The 18,214-nt window shown below is 44.9% G+C and overlaps 1 protein-coding gene across 1 annotated transcript; it reads left to right on the top strand.

Annotated features, from left to right (window-relative positions):
• Positions 1–9,881: 9,881 nt before the first annotated feature.
• LOC100558221 (vomeronasal type-2 receptor 26) lies at positions 9,882–17,720 on the top strand. Its single transcript, XM_062957100.1, has 4 exons — positions 9,882–10,957; positions 13,216–13,443; positions 15,792–15,918; positions 16,533–17,720. Exons 1-4 carry the CDS (start codon positions 10,160–10,162, stop codon positions 17,444–17,446), a joined length of 2,067 nt encoding a protein of 688 aa, XP_062813170.1. The 5' UTR covers positions 9,882–10,159; the 3' UTR covers positions 17,447–17,720.
• Positions 17,721–18,214: the final 494 nt, after the last annotated feature.

Genomic DNA, 18,214 nt, shown 5'->3' with positions numbered 1-18,214 from the left:
GAGCTGCAATGCCCCGCCCCTGATGTATCTGATTTGGAGCTGGCCACCACTTTCCCCAGCTTAAGGGCCCTGAAGAAGGCAGTAGTTAATGCCACAAAAAACAACTTAACCTCATAGTGCAATGAGCAGATCCTCCAGAGCGCTATGCTGATCCACCTGAGGGTTGTACTATAGGGGCTGTATATTATCCAGCTGCCTTGGTGACTGCCTGCTCCAATCCTTTAGGTATTTCCTGATCCTGAATCTCAGGCAAGGATCCCTGAAGCCAGCCACCTTGCTGAAAAAGACAATCACCACCAGATGAAGCCGTATGGCATGTGCAGACACCTTGGACCTCCTCTGCTGTATCATGAACTGCAGCACCTCGTATTCAGACACAGGCCACCTACTACCGTAACCAACATCATGCCTGAATCTGGTGAACTTGGCTGTGGCTGAGCAGTAGGCCTTCAGGGTCAGAGGAACGATGGCTTTCATGGCTTCTTGCCAAGCCTCTAACCTCCAAGGTTCCATAGGTCTTCCAGAGGGCTGCTGATCAGGATATCCACATCTGGCACCAGGGACCAGAACCTGTCCTCCTGGAAACAGGACAGTGCATCTGCTACTTTGTTGCTGAGACCTGGACTATACTGTGCTGGGAAAGTGATGTTAGACTCCAAGCAAATTAACATGAACTGCCTGACAAGTTTCATGACCCTGGTTGATTTAGAAGATTGCCTGTTGACCATCCTGACCACTGCCTAGTTGTCACACCAGAAGCGCACTCTCTTGTCCTTAAAGATGCTCGTCCAAATGCGCACTGCTATGAGTATGGGGAAGAACTCCAAGAATGTGAGGTTGCATAGCAGGTTATCCTTTCTGGCCTGAGCTAGGTAGGCACAGAAGGGCATACCTGGGGACGCCACCCTGCAGGCAAAATTGAAATGCCCCAAAAGGGTCTGCAGTTCCTTTAATGTTACCCCCCACACCGAGTCAAGCGTGATTCCCAAGTAGATAATGGAAGTAGAGGGGCTCTCTGTTTTTTCCTGAGCCAAAGGGAGTCTGAAAATGAAAGCCATGACCATGAAAGTGATGAGCAGGTGAGAACAGTCCCCACTGTCCTTCTTTCCAACAAAAAGTAAATCATCCAGGTAGTGGTGATGGACTTGTATCATGATAAGGTTCTGACTACCCACTCCAGGAATGTGCTGAAGGTCTTGAAGGCCACGCAGCTGACCATGCAGCCCATGGGCATGGTCTTATCATAGTACCAATGACTGTTGAACTTGAACCCTAGGAGGTTCAAAGCTGCTGGGTGTACAGGCAGCAGCCTGAAGGCTGATTGATGTCACACTTAGCCATAAGGGCATATGTGCCTTCGGCCTGTGCCAATCTGATTGCATGATCAAAAGAGGCATATTTCACGGAGCAGAGCTCAGATGGAATGGAATCATTGACTGAAGCCCCCTTTGGGTAAAACAGGTGATGGATAAGACAGTCCTCCTCTGGTGCTTTTTGGGGAACAAACCCCAGGGGGACACCCTGAAATTTTCCGAGGGTGGGCTTAGGAAAGGACCAGCAATTCTCCCCGCTGCTAATTCCTTGGTAATTTTACTGCTAAGAACCTCAGGTAACTGAGCGGCCAATTTTAAATTGCCCAAAACAAAGGCCCTGCAGGGGTCCCACTACAGGAATATGGAAGCCTGAAGAGAAGCCTTTCTGCAGGAAGGTAGTTGCCACCTTGACAGGGTAGGCCTTGAGCCAGGAGGCAGCTTGACTGGGGTGAGGGCAAGGGAAAGATGGCTGGCTGGAGGCTCGCTTACCCACACCTGCAGCGGCTCTGTTGGCGAACCTGCTTCCTATTTGGAGCCGGGCTGGGAACAGCAGCAAGCCCGCTGAGCAAACCTTTGTTAACTGGATGGCTGGTTACTCAGTCTTCATGGGGGTGGTGGCGAGTGAGGTTGGCACCTCGCCAACCACCTCATTTACATCATGAAGGCCAGGAAACTAGCAGGTGAGGCAGCTGTCATTGCCTATGACACAGCCTTTTGCAAAAGGTCATCACAGAGCACCAGGGCCAGGTGAGACCTCACCAACCATAACATCTGGCTCATTGCGGTGGGGCCCAGCATAAAAGGTAAAGGGCACTCAGAACGAGGGTGGGGCAGAAAGAAGACAAGGCGCACTGCGTACTGAGAGTACAACATGGGGAAATACCAGCGTGCCCACTGCCGGTATAACCATGCGTGCGAGTACTGTGCTGGAGGCCACATTAACATGAATTGTGGTAAGCAGCCAGGTGCCTCACAGCCCTTTCAGACCCAGAAGTTATGAATGCCTTCCAGAAAAAGGGCCTGAGAGCTAGGTGAGGCCTAGAGAGGCAGCCAGGCTGTGTGGGAAGAGGAAGCAGCAAGCCCTGGCCATGGACTGCCAGGACCGACCGGAGGACTGGAAAGCAAACTCAGCCAAGAGTACAAAGTCCAACAAATTCCTCACTTGCCTTGCAGATAATTTTATGGTCCAGAAGGTAGAAGAGGCAACAAGGGGATCAGCAACTCTTGATCTAATCTTAACAAATGTGGAAGACCTGATCAATACAGTTGAAGTGGTTGGATCCTTAGGGGCAAGTGACCATGTGCTCCTGCAGTTTGCAATACAAAGGAATGCTGAAACTAAGACAAGTCAAACACGCATTCTGGACTTTAAGAGAGCTGACTTCCAAAAAATGAAGGAATTACTGAGCGGCATTCCATGGACGCCGATATTAAAAAACAAGGGAGTTAAGGATGGATGGGAGTTTTTCAAAAGTGAAATACTCAAGGCGCAAATGCAAACAGTGCCAACAAAGAAGAAAAATAAGACAAGTGCAAAGAAGCCAGAATGGATGTCCAAAGAACTTCTAACTGAGCTAAAGCTCAAAAGTGACATGCACAAGAAGTGGAAAAGGGGAGAAATCACCAAAGAAGAATTCAAACGTATAGCCAACTCGTGTAGGGAAAAGGTTCACAAGGCTAAAGCGCAAAATGAGCTCAGGCTTGCCAGGGACATAAAAAACAACAAAAAAAGGCTTTTTTGCTTACGTTGGTAGAAAAAGGAAGAAAAAGGAGGCGATAGGGCCATTGCAGGGAGAAGATGGGGTGATGGCGACAGGGGACAGGGAAAAGGCAGAACTACTTAATGCCTTCTTTGCCTCGGTCTTCTCAGAAAAAGAAAGCCATCTTCAACCTCAGCAACACGGAATGGACGAAGGATTGGGGGAAATCCAACCCCAAATAGGGAAACAAGTTGTCCAGGAACACTTGGGCTCTCTAAACGAATTCAAGTCCCCAGGGCCAGATCAGCTACACCCAAGAGTACTGAAGGAACTAGCGGAAGTTATTTCAGAACCACTGGCAATTATCTTCGAGAGTTCTTGGAGAACGGGAGAAGTCCCAGCAGATTGGAGGAGGGCGAATGTGGTCCCTATCTTCAAGAAGGGAAAAAAGAACGACCCAAACAATTACCGTCCGGTCAGCCTCACATCAATACCAGGCAAAATTCTGGAAAAGATCATTAAGGAAGTGGTCTGCGAACACTTAGAAACAAATGCGGTCATTGCTAATAGTCAACACGGATTTACCAAAAACAAGTCATGCCAGAGTAATCTGATCTCTTTTTTCGATAGAGTTACGAGTTGGGTCGATACAGGGAATGCTGTGGATGTAGCGTACCTGGATTTCAGTAAGGCCTTCGACAAAGTCCCCCACGACCTTCTGGCAAACAAACTAGTAAAATGTGGGCTAGACAAAACTACGGTTAGGTGGAACTGTAATTGGCTAAGCGAACGAACCCAAAGGGTGCTCACCAATGCGTCGTCTTCATCATGGAAAGAAGTGACAAGTGGAGTGCCGCAGGGCTCCGTCCTGGGCCCGGTTCTGTTCAACATCTTTATTAACGACTTAGACGAAGGGTTAGAAGGCACGATCATCAAGTTTGCAGACGACACAAAACTGGGAGGGATAGCTAACAGTCCAGAAGACAGGAGCAGAATTCAAAACGATCTTGACAGACTAGAGAGATGGGCCAAAACTAACAAAATGAAGTTCAACAGGGACAAATGCAAGATACTTCACTTCGGCAGAAAAAATGGAAATCAAAGATACAGAATGGGGGACGCCTGGCTTGACAGCAGTGTGTGCGAAAAAGACCTTGGAGTCCTCGTGGACAACAAGTTAAACATGAGCCAACAATGTGATGCAGCTGCTAAAAAAGCCAATGGGATTCTGGCCTGCATCAATAGGGGAATAGCGTCTAGATCCAGGGAAGTTATGCTCCCCCTCTATTCTGCCTTGGTCAGACCACACCTGGAATACTGTGTCCAATTTTGGGCACCACAGTTGAAGGGAGATGTTGACAAGCTGGAAAGCGTCCAGAGGAGGGCGACTAAAATGATTAAGGGTCTGGAGAACAAGCCCTATGAGGAGCGGCTTAAAGAGCTGGGCATGTTTAGCCTGCAGAAGAGAAGGCTGAGAGGAGACATGATAGCCATGTACAAATACGTGAAGGGAAGTCATAGGGAAGAGGGAGCAAGCTTGTTTTCTGCTGCCCTGCAGACTAGGACACGGAACAATGGCTTCAAACTACAGGAAAGGAGATTCCACCTGAACATCAGGAAGAACTTCCTCACTGAACTTACTAACTATCCTTTGCAGTACATACAGGAAACAAAGCAACATAAACAAATACACAAAGACGTGGTTTGTTGCAGTCTGCACATAAAGTGCGTGCATATTACTTAACTGTACAAAGATCCCACTTGGCCACCACGCTCACCAAGAGATGCAACAAAAGCAAAACATTCCCATCACATGCACCAGCTGTGGCATGTTCCGCTTTTTCACACAAAAACTAGACAACTACATCTGCTCCAAATGCAAACAGATGACTCTGATGGAGCAGAGGATCCAACAGCTCGAGCACCGTATTAAGACCCTTAAGGACATTCAGGCACTCGAGCTCTTCTTGGACACTGCACAACACGCTGCTGTAGATCAGCAGCCTGCATCACACCAACACCACCAAGACCATGATCAGGAACCTTATGGGGAGATCAACTCAAAGGTAGACAACCCTCAGGCTTGGAAGGAGGTCACCCATAGAAGGAGACGCAGGACCAGGCAGCCTCCGCAGAACTCCTCTGCTCAGCTGCATTTACACAACAGATTTGAAATTCTTACATCATTAACATACAATCAGGAAACACATCTTGTGGAGGACCACAGTTTCTTAGATACCACTCAGTGGACCATCCTGGATCAATGCGCAGGGGATAGCCCTGACGGGGACAGTGCATCACCACAGTCACACTTATGTAATCATGCAAATGCTCCATCCCCAATCATAGACCAGGAGCAACAGGAACATCCTTGGGAGAGTAATGGGCTCTCGGATGTATCTCAATGGATTGTCATTGATGAATGCACTGGGGATGTTGAGGAGGAGGACAACACTTTACACCTACATGATTCACTTCAACAGGAACACTCTTCAGGGGACATACACACTGTCTTGCACAAAAGGGACCCTGTCAATCCTCAAAGGAAACAGGTCTTGGTAGTAGGGGACTCCCTCCTTAGAGGAACGGAAGCCATCATTTCCAGACCGGATGGGATGGCTCGAGAAACATGCTGCCTCCCGGGGGCAAAAATACACCATATCACTCAGAGGCTCAGCAGGCTCCTAAAGCCCCATCACCCTCCCCACCTTATGTTGATTCATGTAGGTACCAATGACACCGCTAGGCATACTTTTCAAAAGATCACAAATGATTTTCGAGCTCTGGGAACAAAGCTAAAACTGTATAATGTACATGTGATCTTTTCATCCCTCCTCCCCGTTGTAGGACATGGCTCTACAAGGGCCGGAAAAATAGTACAGGTCAATAACTGGCTCAGAAAATGGTGTCAAGAGGAGCATTTTGGCTTCCTTGACCATGGTCTACTCTTCCAAGAGGATGGACTACTGGCAAGCGATGGGGTGCATCTCACACAAGTAGGAAAACATCTTTTTGCACACAGACTCACAAACCTCATCAGGCGCACTTTAAACTAAATCCACTGGGGGAGGGGAACAACAGCCTGGCGAACACTATATTACCCACGACCACAGGGAACCGCCGTAAGGCTAAACGGAGGGCTGCACAAACACAGCAAGGACCAAGTACAGAGAGCACAATAATCCCAAATAAACAGTTCGAGGGGAGGTCACAGGGGCTTACATGTCTTTACACTAATGCTCAGAGCATGGGAAATAAGCAAGACGAACTCCAACTCCTAGCACAGCACCACACATACGATGTCATAGGCATCACTGAAACCTGGTGGGATGACTCCCATCACTGGAATTTAACCATTGAGGGCTATAACCTCTTTCACATAAATAGAACAAAGGGGAGAGGAGGGGGAGTAGCTTTATATGTCAAAAACAGTTACGTTGCAGAAGAAATGCAAGACTGTAATCCGGGAAACCAGCTTGAAAGCATCTGGATAAGAATCAAGGGAACCGGGACTCAAAAAGATCTTGTCGTGGGTGTCTACTACAGACCTCCGAGTCAGGATGAAGGACTTGATGAAGCCTTCTGTCAACAGCTGACCAAACAGGCACAAAGAAGAGATATAGTAGTCATGGGCGATTTCAATTATCCCGATATCTGCTGGAAAACAAACTCAGCCAAGAGTACAAAGTCCAACAAATTCCTCACTTGCCTTGCAGATAATTTTATGGTCCAGAAGGTAGAAGAGGCAACAAGGGGATCAGCAACTCTTGATCTAATCTTAACAAATGTGGAAGACCTGATCAATACAGTTGAAGTGGTTGGATCCTTAGGGGCAAGTGACCATGTGCTCCTGCAGTTTGCAATACAAAGGAATGCTGAAACTAAGACAAGTCAAACACGCATTCTGGACTTTAAGAGAGCTGACTTCCAAAAAATGAAGGAATTACTGAGCGGCATTCCATGGACGCCGATATTAAAAAACAAGGGAGTTAAGGATGGATGGGAGTTTTTCAAAAGTGAAATACTCAAGGCGCAAATGCAAACAGTGCCAACAAAGAAGAAAAATAAGACAAGTGCAAAGAAGCCAGAATGGATGTCCAAAGAACTTCTAACTGAGCTAAAGCTCAAAAGTGACATGCACAAGAAGTGGAAAAGGGGAGAAATCACCAAAGAAGAATTCAAACGTATAGCCAACTCGTGTAGGGAAAAGGTTCGCAAGGCTAAAGCGCAAAATGAGCTCAGGCTTGCCAGGGACATAAAAAACAACAAAAAAGGTTTTTTTGCTTATGTTGGTAGAAAAAGGAAGAAAAAGGAGGCGATAGGGCCACTGCAAGGAGTAGATGGGGTGATGGTGACAGGGGATAGGGAAAAGGCAGAACTGCTTAATGCCTTCTTTGCCTCGGTCTTCTCACAAAAAGAAAGCCATCTTCAACCTCAGCAACATGGAATGGACAAAGGATTGGGGGAAATCCAACCCCAAATAGGGAACCAAGTTGTCCAGGAACACCTGGCCACTCTAAACGAATTCAAGTCCCCAGGGCCAGATCAGCTACATCCAAGAGTATTGAAGGAACTAGCGGAAGTTATTTCAGAACCACTGGCAATCATCTTCGAGAGTTCTTGGAGAACAGGAGAAGTCCCAGCAGATTGGAGGAGGGCGAATGTGGTCCCTATCTTCAAGAAGGGAAAAAAGAACGACCCAAACAATTACCGTCCGGTCAGCCTCACATCAATACCAGGCAAGATTCTGGAAAAGATCATTAAGGAAGTGGTCTGCAAACACTTAGAAACAAATGCGGTCATTGCTAATAGTCAACACGGATTTACCAAAAACAAGTCATGCCAGACTAATCTGATCTCTTTTTTCGATAGAGTTACGAGTTGGGTCGATACAGGGAATGCCGTGGATGTAGCATATCTAGATTTCAGTAAGGCCTTCGACAAAGTCCCCCACGACCTTCTGGCAAACAAACTAGTAAAATGTGGGCTAGACAAAACTACGGTTAGGTGGATCTGTAATTGGCTAAGCGAACGAACCCAAAGGGTGCTCACCAATGCGTCGTCTTCATCATGGAAAGAAGTGACAAGTGGAGTGCCGCAGGGCTCCGTCCTGGGCCCGGTTCTGTTCAACATCTTTATTAACGACTTAGACGAAGGGTTAGAAGGCACGATCATCAAGTTTGCAGATGACACCAAACTCGGAGGGATAGCTAACACTCCAGAAGACAGGAGCAGAATTCAAAACGATCTTGACAGACTAGAGAGATGGGCCGAAACTAACAAAATGAAGTTCAACAGGGACAAATGCAAGATACTTCACTTCGGCAGAAAAAATGGAAATCAAAGATACAGAATGGGGGACGCCTGGCTTGACAGCAGTGTGTGCGAAAAAGATCTTGGAGTCCTAGTGGACAACAAGTTAAACATGAGCCAACAATGTGATGCGGCAGCTAAAAAAGCCAATGGGATTTTGGCCTGCATCAATAGGGGAATAACGTCTAGATCCAGGGAAGTCATGCTCCCCCTCTATTCTGCCTTGGTCAGACCACACCTGGAATACTGTGTCCAGTTTTGGGCACCGCAGATGAAGGGAGATGCTGACAAGCTGGAAAGCGTCCAGAGGAGGGCAACTAAAATGATTAAGGGTCTGGAGAACAAGCCCTATGAGGAGAGGCTTAAAGAGCTGGGCATGTTTAGCCTGCAGAAGAGAAGGCTGAGAGGAGACATGATAGCCATGTACAAATATGTGAGGGGAAGTCATAGGGAGGAGGGAGCAAGCTTATTTTCTGCTGCCCTGCAGACTAGGACATGGAACAATGGCTTCAAACTACAGGAAAGGAGATTCCACCTGAACATCAGGAAGAACTTCCTCACTGTGAGGGCTGTTCGGCAGTGGAACTCTCTCCCCCGGGCCGTGGTGGAGGCTCCTTCTTTGGAGGCTTTTAAGCAGAGGCTGGATGGCCATCTGTCGGGGGTGCTTTGAATGCGATTTCCTGCTTCTTAGCGGGGGGTTGGACTAGATGGCCCTTGAGGTCTCTTCCAACTCTACTATTCTATGATTCTATGATTCTATGATTCTACTGTGAGAGCTGTTCGACAGTGGAACTCTCTCCCCGGGGCCGTGGTGGAGGCTCCTTCCTTGGAGGCTTTTAAGCAGCGGCTGGATGGCCATCTGTTGGGGGTGCTTTGAATGCGATTTCCTGCTTCTTGGCAGGGGGTTGGACTGGATGGCCCATGTGGTCTCTTCCAACTCTACTATTCTATGATTCTATGATTCTATGAGGCTGAATCCAGGACAAGGCCCAGGGAAGCGGGAGGGTGTCGGCCACAAAGGACAGACCCTAAATAGAAAAGACAGTGAAGGAAAAAGTGGCAAGGCCACAAAGTAACAGGCCCCTGTGACGTAACCTGCCCTGGCAGGGGGGAAGGGAGAAATGGAGCCGCTTGAAGAAGAAGTGGCGCGACTGCAAAGAAACTGGCCCTGGATAGAGAGGAGGGGGAGGGGGAGTCACTCGTGGGAGACAGTAGGCCTACTTCACCCTGCTGCCAGTGCTTGCCGCTGGTTGCTGCTGCCCTGATCCTCCTCGACACACAGGAAAGCTGCGCTGCCAGGAGTGGCCTTTCGCAGCATTTTAAGGCTGCCTGAACTTGCAAGGGACAGCCTGGCCCTGCCAATTAGGGAGCGAGCAGGGGCTGCCTCTGGTTTGCCTGCCGTGTAGCCGGCAGGAAATTCTTCTGCCACTGAGGGGGCTTCTGGGAAGAAGGAGCCCCCTCTGGTGCCATGACGGCCAGGAGGGCGCCCAGATGCCACAACCTCTCCGCCCGGTAAGTCAGGCAGTGCCTGAAAGGGGGAAGGAAACCCGGGCAGCACTGGGTGTATACACAAGTTTATATATTGCTTTATTAACATTGTAATGGAAAGTTTTAGTGCTTAGAAGATGAACTATATTATACAGCTATACCGCATTAACTAATAGGCCGATATTGGAATCATTCTGGAATAAAAGGTAGGAAAAACAAAAAAGGAAGTAAATGAGTACCCTTGTTCCATTGTCTGCACTATTTCTTTATTTATTCATGTAGGTTTCTTATGGTTCATTTGAGCCAAGGACGATTGACCAAACAGATGACCCTTTCTTTTATCGCATGGTCCCCAACGAGGATTATCAGATCTGGGGAATTGTCCAACTCCTTCTGTATTTTGAATGGAAATGGGTAGGGATCATTACAAAGGAAACAAAAAGCGGGGAGCATTTCTTGTCAACTCTGGAGCCAATGTTTTTGCAGAATGGAATCTGTATTGCTTCTAAAGTCATTTTTCCAAAAAATATAGGTTTTCATGAAATGTTTGAAGGTTTCTTCAATAATGTAGATACCTTCGTGAATGGCAAAGAAAACGTGATGATCCTATATGGGGAAGTGGGATTGTTCACATGGCTGACCTTTTTTCTCTCTGCAAATATGTTCATTGCTGTAGATGACATGAGCTTTGCTGTGAAAGTGTGGATCATGACCGCACAAATTGATGTTGCTTTACACATCATTCAAAAGGCGTTCAATATGCAAGCAATCCATGGTGCCATCTCTTTTGCGCTGCAGTCAAGGGACATTGAAGGTTTCCAGGAATACCTTCAGGCTATCCACCCTTCTGATGAAGAAGGAAACGGTTTCATTAAAGAGTTCTGGGAACAAAGCTTTGACTGTTTCATTCCACCATACGGTGATCCAACAGGATTCCTCGGACCCTGCACCAGGGAGGAGAAACTAGAGAGCCTTCCGGCTCCCTTTTTTGAAATGAGAATGACTGGCCACAGCTACAGCATCTATAACGCTGTGTATGCTCTTGCGCATGCCTTCCATATCATGGCTTCATCTAAACTAAGACTTCATGCCAGAGCAAAGGAAAATCCAAGCATATTGGCCCCTCACCTGCAGATTTGGAAGGTAATAGTTTACTGAAAACATCTGTTGCCAAAACTTATGTTCCATTTGATGTTTGATATGTAGTGGTCATCAAAATATTTGCCTCCGTAATTCTCTAAGACGTCAGCATAATTTTGGGCCCATCTACACTGCCATGCAATACAGTTTGAAACTGCATTAGATGATCAGTATGGACTCATCAAATACAGTTTAATGAAGATAACTTTATAGGAGTCTATACTGACCGTTATATGGCTGTGTAAATGGTGCCATTGTCTTGTCTCATCATCTTCCATAACTTTCAAGATATTGCAACCATGATATCGTAACTTTGCTGTATATTTTCTTTAAGGACCTTTGTGGAAGTTTTGTATCGCTTCTTTTATGAATTTGAGCCATTTTAATGTCTTCCTCTTTTCCTGTCACTTTCAGCTTTACCAAGAATAATACTGTGTAACACAACTTGAAAATGTAATTTTCTGTTTAATTGTGTGGTCCTTATTTTATCAGTAGCTGTTATACACCAGAGACTTTGTTTTTGTGGCTGCACAAACTATGTTGAATTGATAGAGACTGAGAGTCTATGTGATATTCATGGAAAAGTTATAGCTAAATGTGCTGCATAATTTCCCCTCAAAAACAACGTTTTTGCAGTTTAATAACATTTTTCCATGTGTTTATGAAAGAATCAATTAGGAAATTACATTTGTAACTCAGGAACAATAATTGTGTTACATAGTGTAATCAGCTTTTTCAGCAATGCATGTCAACCACAAGATATTCAGAACAGAGTAGCTTTAATGTAGTCAATTAGTCTTCTTATAACCCAGGATGTGGTGCCAAAGTAATGGAGTCAAAGTTACTCAAAATATATCAGTTCCAACTCTGATATATTTTATAATATTCTAACAATTACTGTAAGTATCTCATTTTATACTTAATCAAGTAAATACAATGGTTATCCGAAAAGTAAGGTAGCGCACATAGGGAATTTTCACAGGGGAAGTTGGTATCACTTTCATGTAGCGGGAAGCCAGCGTTAGCGAACAAGCAGTGTTAACCGTCAGTAGCTCATTGACCGGCATTGTGGTGAAGGTTAGAGATGAGCGTCCTCATTCTGTTTCCCTCCAAGCATGAAGTTCGCGCTATAATATGCTACCTAAATGATAAAAGCATGAATGCCGCTGCGATTCATTGCGAAATTCTGACATGGTGCAGAAAATTGAAGAAAATCTTCAATATTTCAGTCGATTAGTTACAATTTCATGAAGAACAGTTCCTGAAATGTTTGGACAAAGTTCACGCAGGTCATCAATTGTTGAATGGCAATCAGAGAGATTTTCGTCAATTTTCTGCACCACATCATCAGTCACAATGGACAGTCGTCCACTTCTGTCTTCATCATGATTTTCCGTCCTTCCGAAATTGAAATTCCGTACACATTTTGCACATACTGTCTTGACATTACATCCTCTCCATAAACTGAAACGATTTCGCAATGAATCTTAACAGCATTCATGTCCTTAGCATTTAGGTAGTATATAACAGCGTGAACTTCGCACTTGGAGGAAAACGGAATGAGGACACTCATCTCTTACCTTCACTACAATGCCAGATGATGAGCCACTGACAACTGGCACTGCTCATTTACTTCCACTGGCTTCCCACTACACGGTGGTGATACCAACCTTCCCGCGAAAATTGCCCATGAGGGTACGTGCCTCGTAACCTTACTTTTCAGATAAGCCTTGTTTATTTGAAGTTCTACCAGTCTTAGAACATTGTCACATGGCCACCAAAAGTGTCCCACGTCATTCCATTTTGCCATAGGGCATGTGGAAGCTGCCACCCCATGCCCCGCATCACCTTGCTCCTCCAGCAGCTGATTCCATGGAGAAAATGTGATGAATGACTGGAGTGCGCAGCTTTCCCCTATTAAAGTCAACAGCAACTCAGGAAGCTTTCTGTGTTGCTGCAGTGGCAGCAGCACACTAGTTCCACCTTCCTTCACCCACGGAGCCGGCACAATGTTGTCTGAAGGGAGCCAGCTGGCTCCATCGGTAACCAGGGCTAGATTGGCATATGCCACCAATTTTAGCCCCGTATAATGAGGTTGTAAGACACCAGACAACCCAGATTGTGATAATGTGGTTTACTGAAATACAATTGTTATTGCACTTCAGAATGGGACCCTAGGAAAATAGGCATCGAAATTTAGCATAATGACTCCAAAGCCCTTCTAATGTAAGTTGTGTGAATTGCTTTCTCTTTCCACTTAGCTTCACTCATTGATTCAAAGGATTTCATTCAACAATAATGCTGGAGATGAAGTTACTTTTAATGAACATGGAGAATTAGCAGCTGGGTTTGCTATTACAAACTTAGTCACTTTCCCCAACAACTCCTATATTGGCAACAAGGTGGGAAGCCTGGATCCACATGCTCCTCCTGGCAAAGAGTTCACCATTAATGAGGAGATAATCCAGTGGCATAAAAGTTTTGTTCAGGTAGTGAAATGACTTCTCACGTGATATACTTTATTATGAGCTCATGAGCTAGGGGGCTTAGGTCACATGTACACTGGGCATGATCACAATGGCCAGGGAACTCCATGGACAACAAAGAGTGTTGGCAGTGACACAGGGATGATCAGCACAGGGAAAGGATGATTCCAGCAGAGTCCATTTGGACAGCTGCTCAGTCTGAAACTGAACTGATGCAGGCAGCCACAAAACCCCAGGTTACTCCAGAGTTTGCTGCAAACTCTGGAGTATTCCTCAATCTTGCCTAAAAAAGAAAGTTGGGTTAAGTGCAGAAAACCCAAAATACTCACCACAATTCCTCATGTGTTGTGAAAACAGCCAGTGCTGGATTCAAGGAGAGTTTAGCTTTAAGCAGAAATGCCAATGTTATTCATAACATTGATATGTCAGGGAGCACCCAATATAACTAGCAGAAAACAGTAGACATTTCTCAATATGTTCAGTTAATGAATATATTTATAGGACAAAGTCAAATATGTTTCAACTTTCTTCAGAGAATAAGGGTGCTAGTGTGAATATTGAAAGTTGATTTATTTCAGATGAGACTTATGTTGTTAAGTACGCTCTGTGCTATTATGGTCATTGCAACCAAATTAAATATGTTCTTATTAGGACAGTTTTACTTCCAATTTTGGATGAGGCTGAGTCATGTTGATGCCACATCACCTGGGTCCATATTCTAGCCTACTTTGGACTGAGAGCAGAACCAGTGAATGCTACTTAATCCAGACTATGTGCAGTTATGTAATTTCCTCACTTCAACCACCAACCTTCATTGTTGTATCCTTCAGGATGTGGTTGGACTACATAGTCAATGTTAAAGAGTGGCATGAGTCCACAACATCGTGAATCTATTATCAGGAATCACTGGTGTCGATCCAACAATCTTTGCAGTGGTAGAAGCTTGAAACTTGTAGACACCACTGAAATATTAGTTGACACATGAGCCAAGTTGAAGTTATAGTTTTAGCCACATTACCAACTGACAGTTTGGTGGTTCTTTCACCTGCTCTAGATTGTCTACCAGAAGGGGCTGTGGCCATGTTGGCAAGATAAATCATTTTAAGAAGTTTGGTTTGTCACGTTGGCAAATTAGAGATAATATCAGCTTTCTAAAATTTGCCAGTCAGTTGTGAATCACATGTGAACAATACAGAAACCCTTTCCCAACAATATGTCTCACCCTCCCAGGATTTACAAGGCCCAGTCAAAGGATTTCATCACATTGAGGTCAAAAACGTAAGAGACAGCAGGGGGATTCTCCAGGCAGTCTGGCAAATTCATGGGGCAGCAGAGGAAACTGTCACCCCACGCCCCGCATCACCCACATTGGTACTTTTCCCATCCCACGGGGGAAGGGAACACTGCCTGGCTTCTCTCCACACTTGCCCCGTTCAACTCAATGAGAACACCGGAAGCCTCCCGTGTTCTCAGGGTTCCATCCTAAGACTCTTCCAGGATGGAGCCAGGATGGATCCCCACCTGAAGGAGCCCTGCATCGTATGATGGGCTCTGGCAAGATCCATCCTGGCTCCATCCAGGAAGCGCCCTAGGATGTAGTCAAGATCTCCTGCAATGATATTCACAATATTCAAAAACACCCCCAACATCTAAAGAAGTGATCACATCTTGATCCATTTTGTTGAATGTAGAAAGAATGACTTCTGAATACATCTACCCTAACATGAAAAACTGAGAACATGTGTCAGGGGTCCCCAAAAAAGGCATTTGGGGTTCAAGCTGTCTCCTGGATTTGCAGTCACAGACAGGAGCGATATCTACAACATGCACGCTTCACTGTGCTAACCTGCTTCCCCCTGCCTCTGTGCTTCTTAAATCAAGCATACTGGAACTCTATATTTATGCCAAGAGCCCTTGGTGGCACACTGTTTATTTTGGTTCCAATCTTGAATATTTACAGTTACTCACACAGATTAGCACTCAGAGACAGTCACAGCAGAAGAGAGGGCTCAAACTCATGGTCAGCGCTTAGAATCATTGCTTTTCTCTTATGAGATCCATAGTCATGACATCTGGGCTGGTCACAGTTACCCAGCTAGATATGGTATCCCTGGTCTGGACTCTCTAGGCACTGAGTGATTTTAACTCTTTAGTTACCCATGCTACCAGGCACATGTCTTGGGGATGATTTCTTCCTGGCCTATAATTTCACCAATTGATTAACAACATGAACTGGCTGAGAATAATCAGTATTATTTCTCACTTCCTTTATTTCTTAATACATCCTTTCTAATGCCGTCTTCCCCTTGATATCTTTTCAGTGCTAATGTATTGTCTCTGTTTAAGAATAGATGCCTCCTTCCTCTCTCTGTAATGCCAAGTGTTCTCCTGGCTACAGCAAGAAAAAGAAGGAAGGGATGGCCTTCTGTTGCTATGATTGTGCTCCATGTCCTGAAGGGAAGGTTGCAGAACAGACAGGTAGGAGGCATGTTCTCCCATGCTAAGGAAACAGATAACACCAGTAAGACACTTCTCACATGATTTCTCACAAAACATATATGCCTGCAATTGATGGACAAATGTCCTTGAGAATTGCACTGAAAGAGTTATGCCATATGTTTATTGTACACTTCCTAGATTTTTTCAGTTTAGGAATAGTGAAGACTCTGAGCAAAATGATGCATTGGAGACATCAGAGAGCTCTTGCCAGGCTGGAACAGGAGATATTCAGTGATTATAGTCCACAGGGCTAAATTTGTTGGGATCGGGAGGTTGGAGCGTTCATTGCTGTGGTTCATCTATCAAGTTCTATCTCTATCTATATATCTCCAAATGTTGTTTGTATTGTCCTAGGTTATTTTCTGGCAAATCCCCACCAGCCGCAGGATATTGTTCTCAATCTCTTTAATTACATTCAATGCAAAAAAAATCAGAGTGAAGCTGAGTCTCAAAAAGTACATTTCAAAACCATGCTCATAGCTTCAATATTAGTGCATATCCTTGTTTAGACCAAAATTATTATATCACCCACTCAGGATATCAAGTGGCATTGTATCTCTGGGAGGTAACATTCGCATTTTTTCTTTCCACAGACAGGGACTATTGCATCAGCTGCCCAGAAGACGACTATCCAAACCATGGGAGAGACCATTGTATTCCCAAAGTTCAGACTTTCCTTTCCATTGAGGAATCATTGGGTATCACTTTAGCTTCGTTGTCTCTTTTCCTTTCTATGTTGACGGCATTCATGCTTGCCATCTTCATTAAGCAACGACACACTCCCATCGTCAAAGCCAACAACCGGGGCCTTAGCTACTTACTCCTCACATCTCTGTGTCTTTGCTTCCTTAGCTCCTTGCTATTCATTGGAAAGCCCAATCACTTGACTTGCCTCCTACGCCAAATGGCATTTGGCATTGTCTTCTCCATTGCGGTGTCTTCTGTTCTGGCCAAAACCACGGTCGTGGTTGTGGCTTTCATGGGTTCCCAGTCAAGGAACATTTTCCGCAAATGGATTGGGAAAAGAATGGCATATTCTGTGGTCTTGGGATGTTCCCTTGTTCAGGTCAGCATTTGTGCTGCTTGGTTGGCGTATTCCCCTCCCTTCCCAGACTTCAACAAACATTTGATCACAGAGGAAATTGTTGTCGAGTGTAACGAAGGCTCCGTCACCATGTTCTACTGCGTCTTGAGCTACATGGGCTTCCTCTCCTTCGTCAGCTTCACGGTGGCTTTCCTGGCCAGGAAGTTGCCTGACAGTTTCAATGAAGCCAAGTTCATCACCTTCAGCATGTTGGTCTTCTGCAGTGTTTGGGTGTCCTTTGTCCCAACGTACCTCAGCACCAAAGGGAAATATATGGTAGCCGTAGAAGTCTTTTCTATTTTGTCCTCCGGAGCCGGGATATTGGGTTGCATTTTCTCCCCCAAATGCTACATTATATTGTTGAAGTCCAATTTGAACAACAGGGAGCAGCTAATAAGAAGGAGACAGAATTCTAAAATCTAACATTCGTTCTGCTTGCTCTGTTTTTAGCTCCCAAATATTTTATTTCGTATGTTCAAACATTTCTGGCATGAGATATCACAATCCTTTCTTAGACTACTCCATGGAAAGATCCCCACTAGTGACTTCTCTGAAGTATTAGATCATAGGATCCTAGAGTTAGAACTGAACAAACAACCAAGTCAAGCTGAAGAATGTAACAAGTCACGTTTTTTGTACCTCTCAGAAGTATTTAGTTGTCTGTTTTAAAGAAAATAAATCCTGATCGATTTAACTTTCAAAACGTCTCTACAGTGCCTCATTCCATCATCAAGCCTGTGTGATAGTTCCAACCTTTTAATAATAATAATAATAATAATAATAATAATAATAATAATAATAATAATAATAATAATAAGTTTATTTATATCCCGCCTCCATCTCCCCCAAAGGGGACTCGGGGTGGCTTACAGCAAAATCAAAATACAAGCAATGATAAAATATAAAACTTCAAAGGACAAAAACAACACCAATAATAAAATATACACAATAGGTGAAAAAACACAACACAGAATTAAAACATCAAATTAAAAACAATTTTAAAAAATAGTGGATAAGCAAGGTGCACATTTTAACATCCTGGTACTACAGAAAAGCCTTGTAATAAACAGTTGTTTGGGAGCCAGGGGTAACAGCAGTGTTAGCAGAAGTGGGAGAAGTTTACCTCAAATAATTTTAAAACAAAAATCCTAAACATCTTAGGTTGGTGGCAGCTTTCATTTTAAAAAGAAA

Source organism: Anolis carolinensis, chromosome 6, assembly GCF_035594765.1.
Source record: "Anolis carolinensis isolate JA03-04 chromosome 6, rAnoCar3.1.pri, whole genome shotgun sequence".
NCBI classification, from domain to species: Eukaryota; Metazoa; Chordata; class Lepidosauria; order Squamata; family Dactyloidae; genus Anolis; species Anolis carolinensis.
Note: the sequence above shows the minus strand (reverse complement) of the source record. Positions and strands in the feature narration are given on the sequence as shown.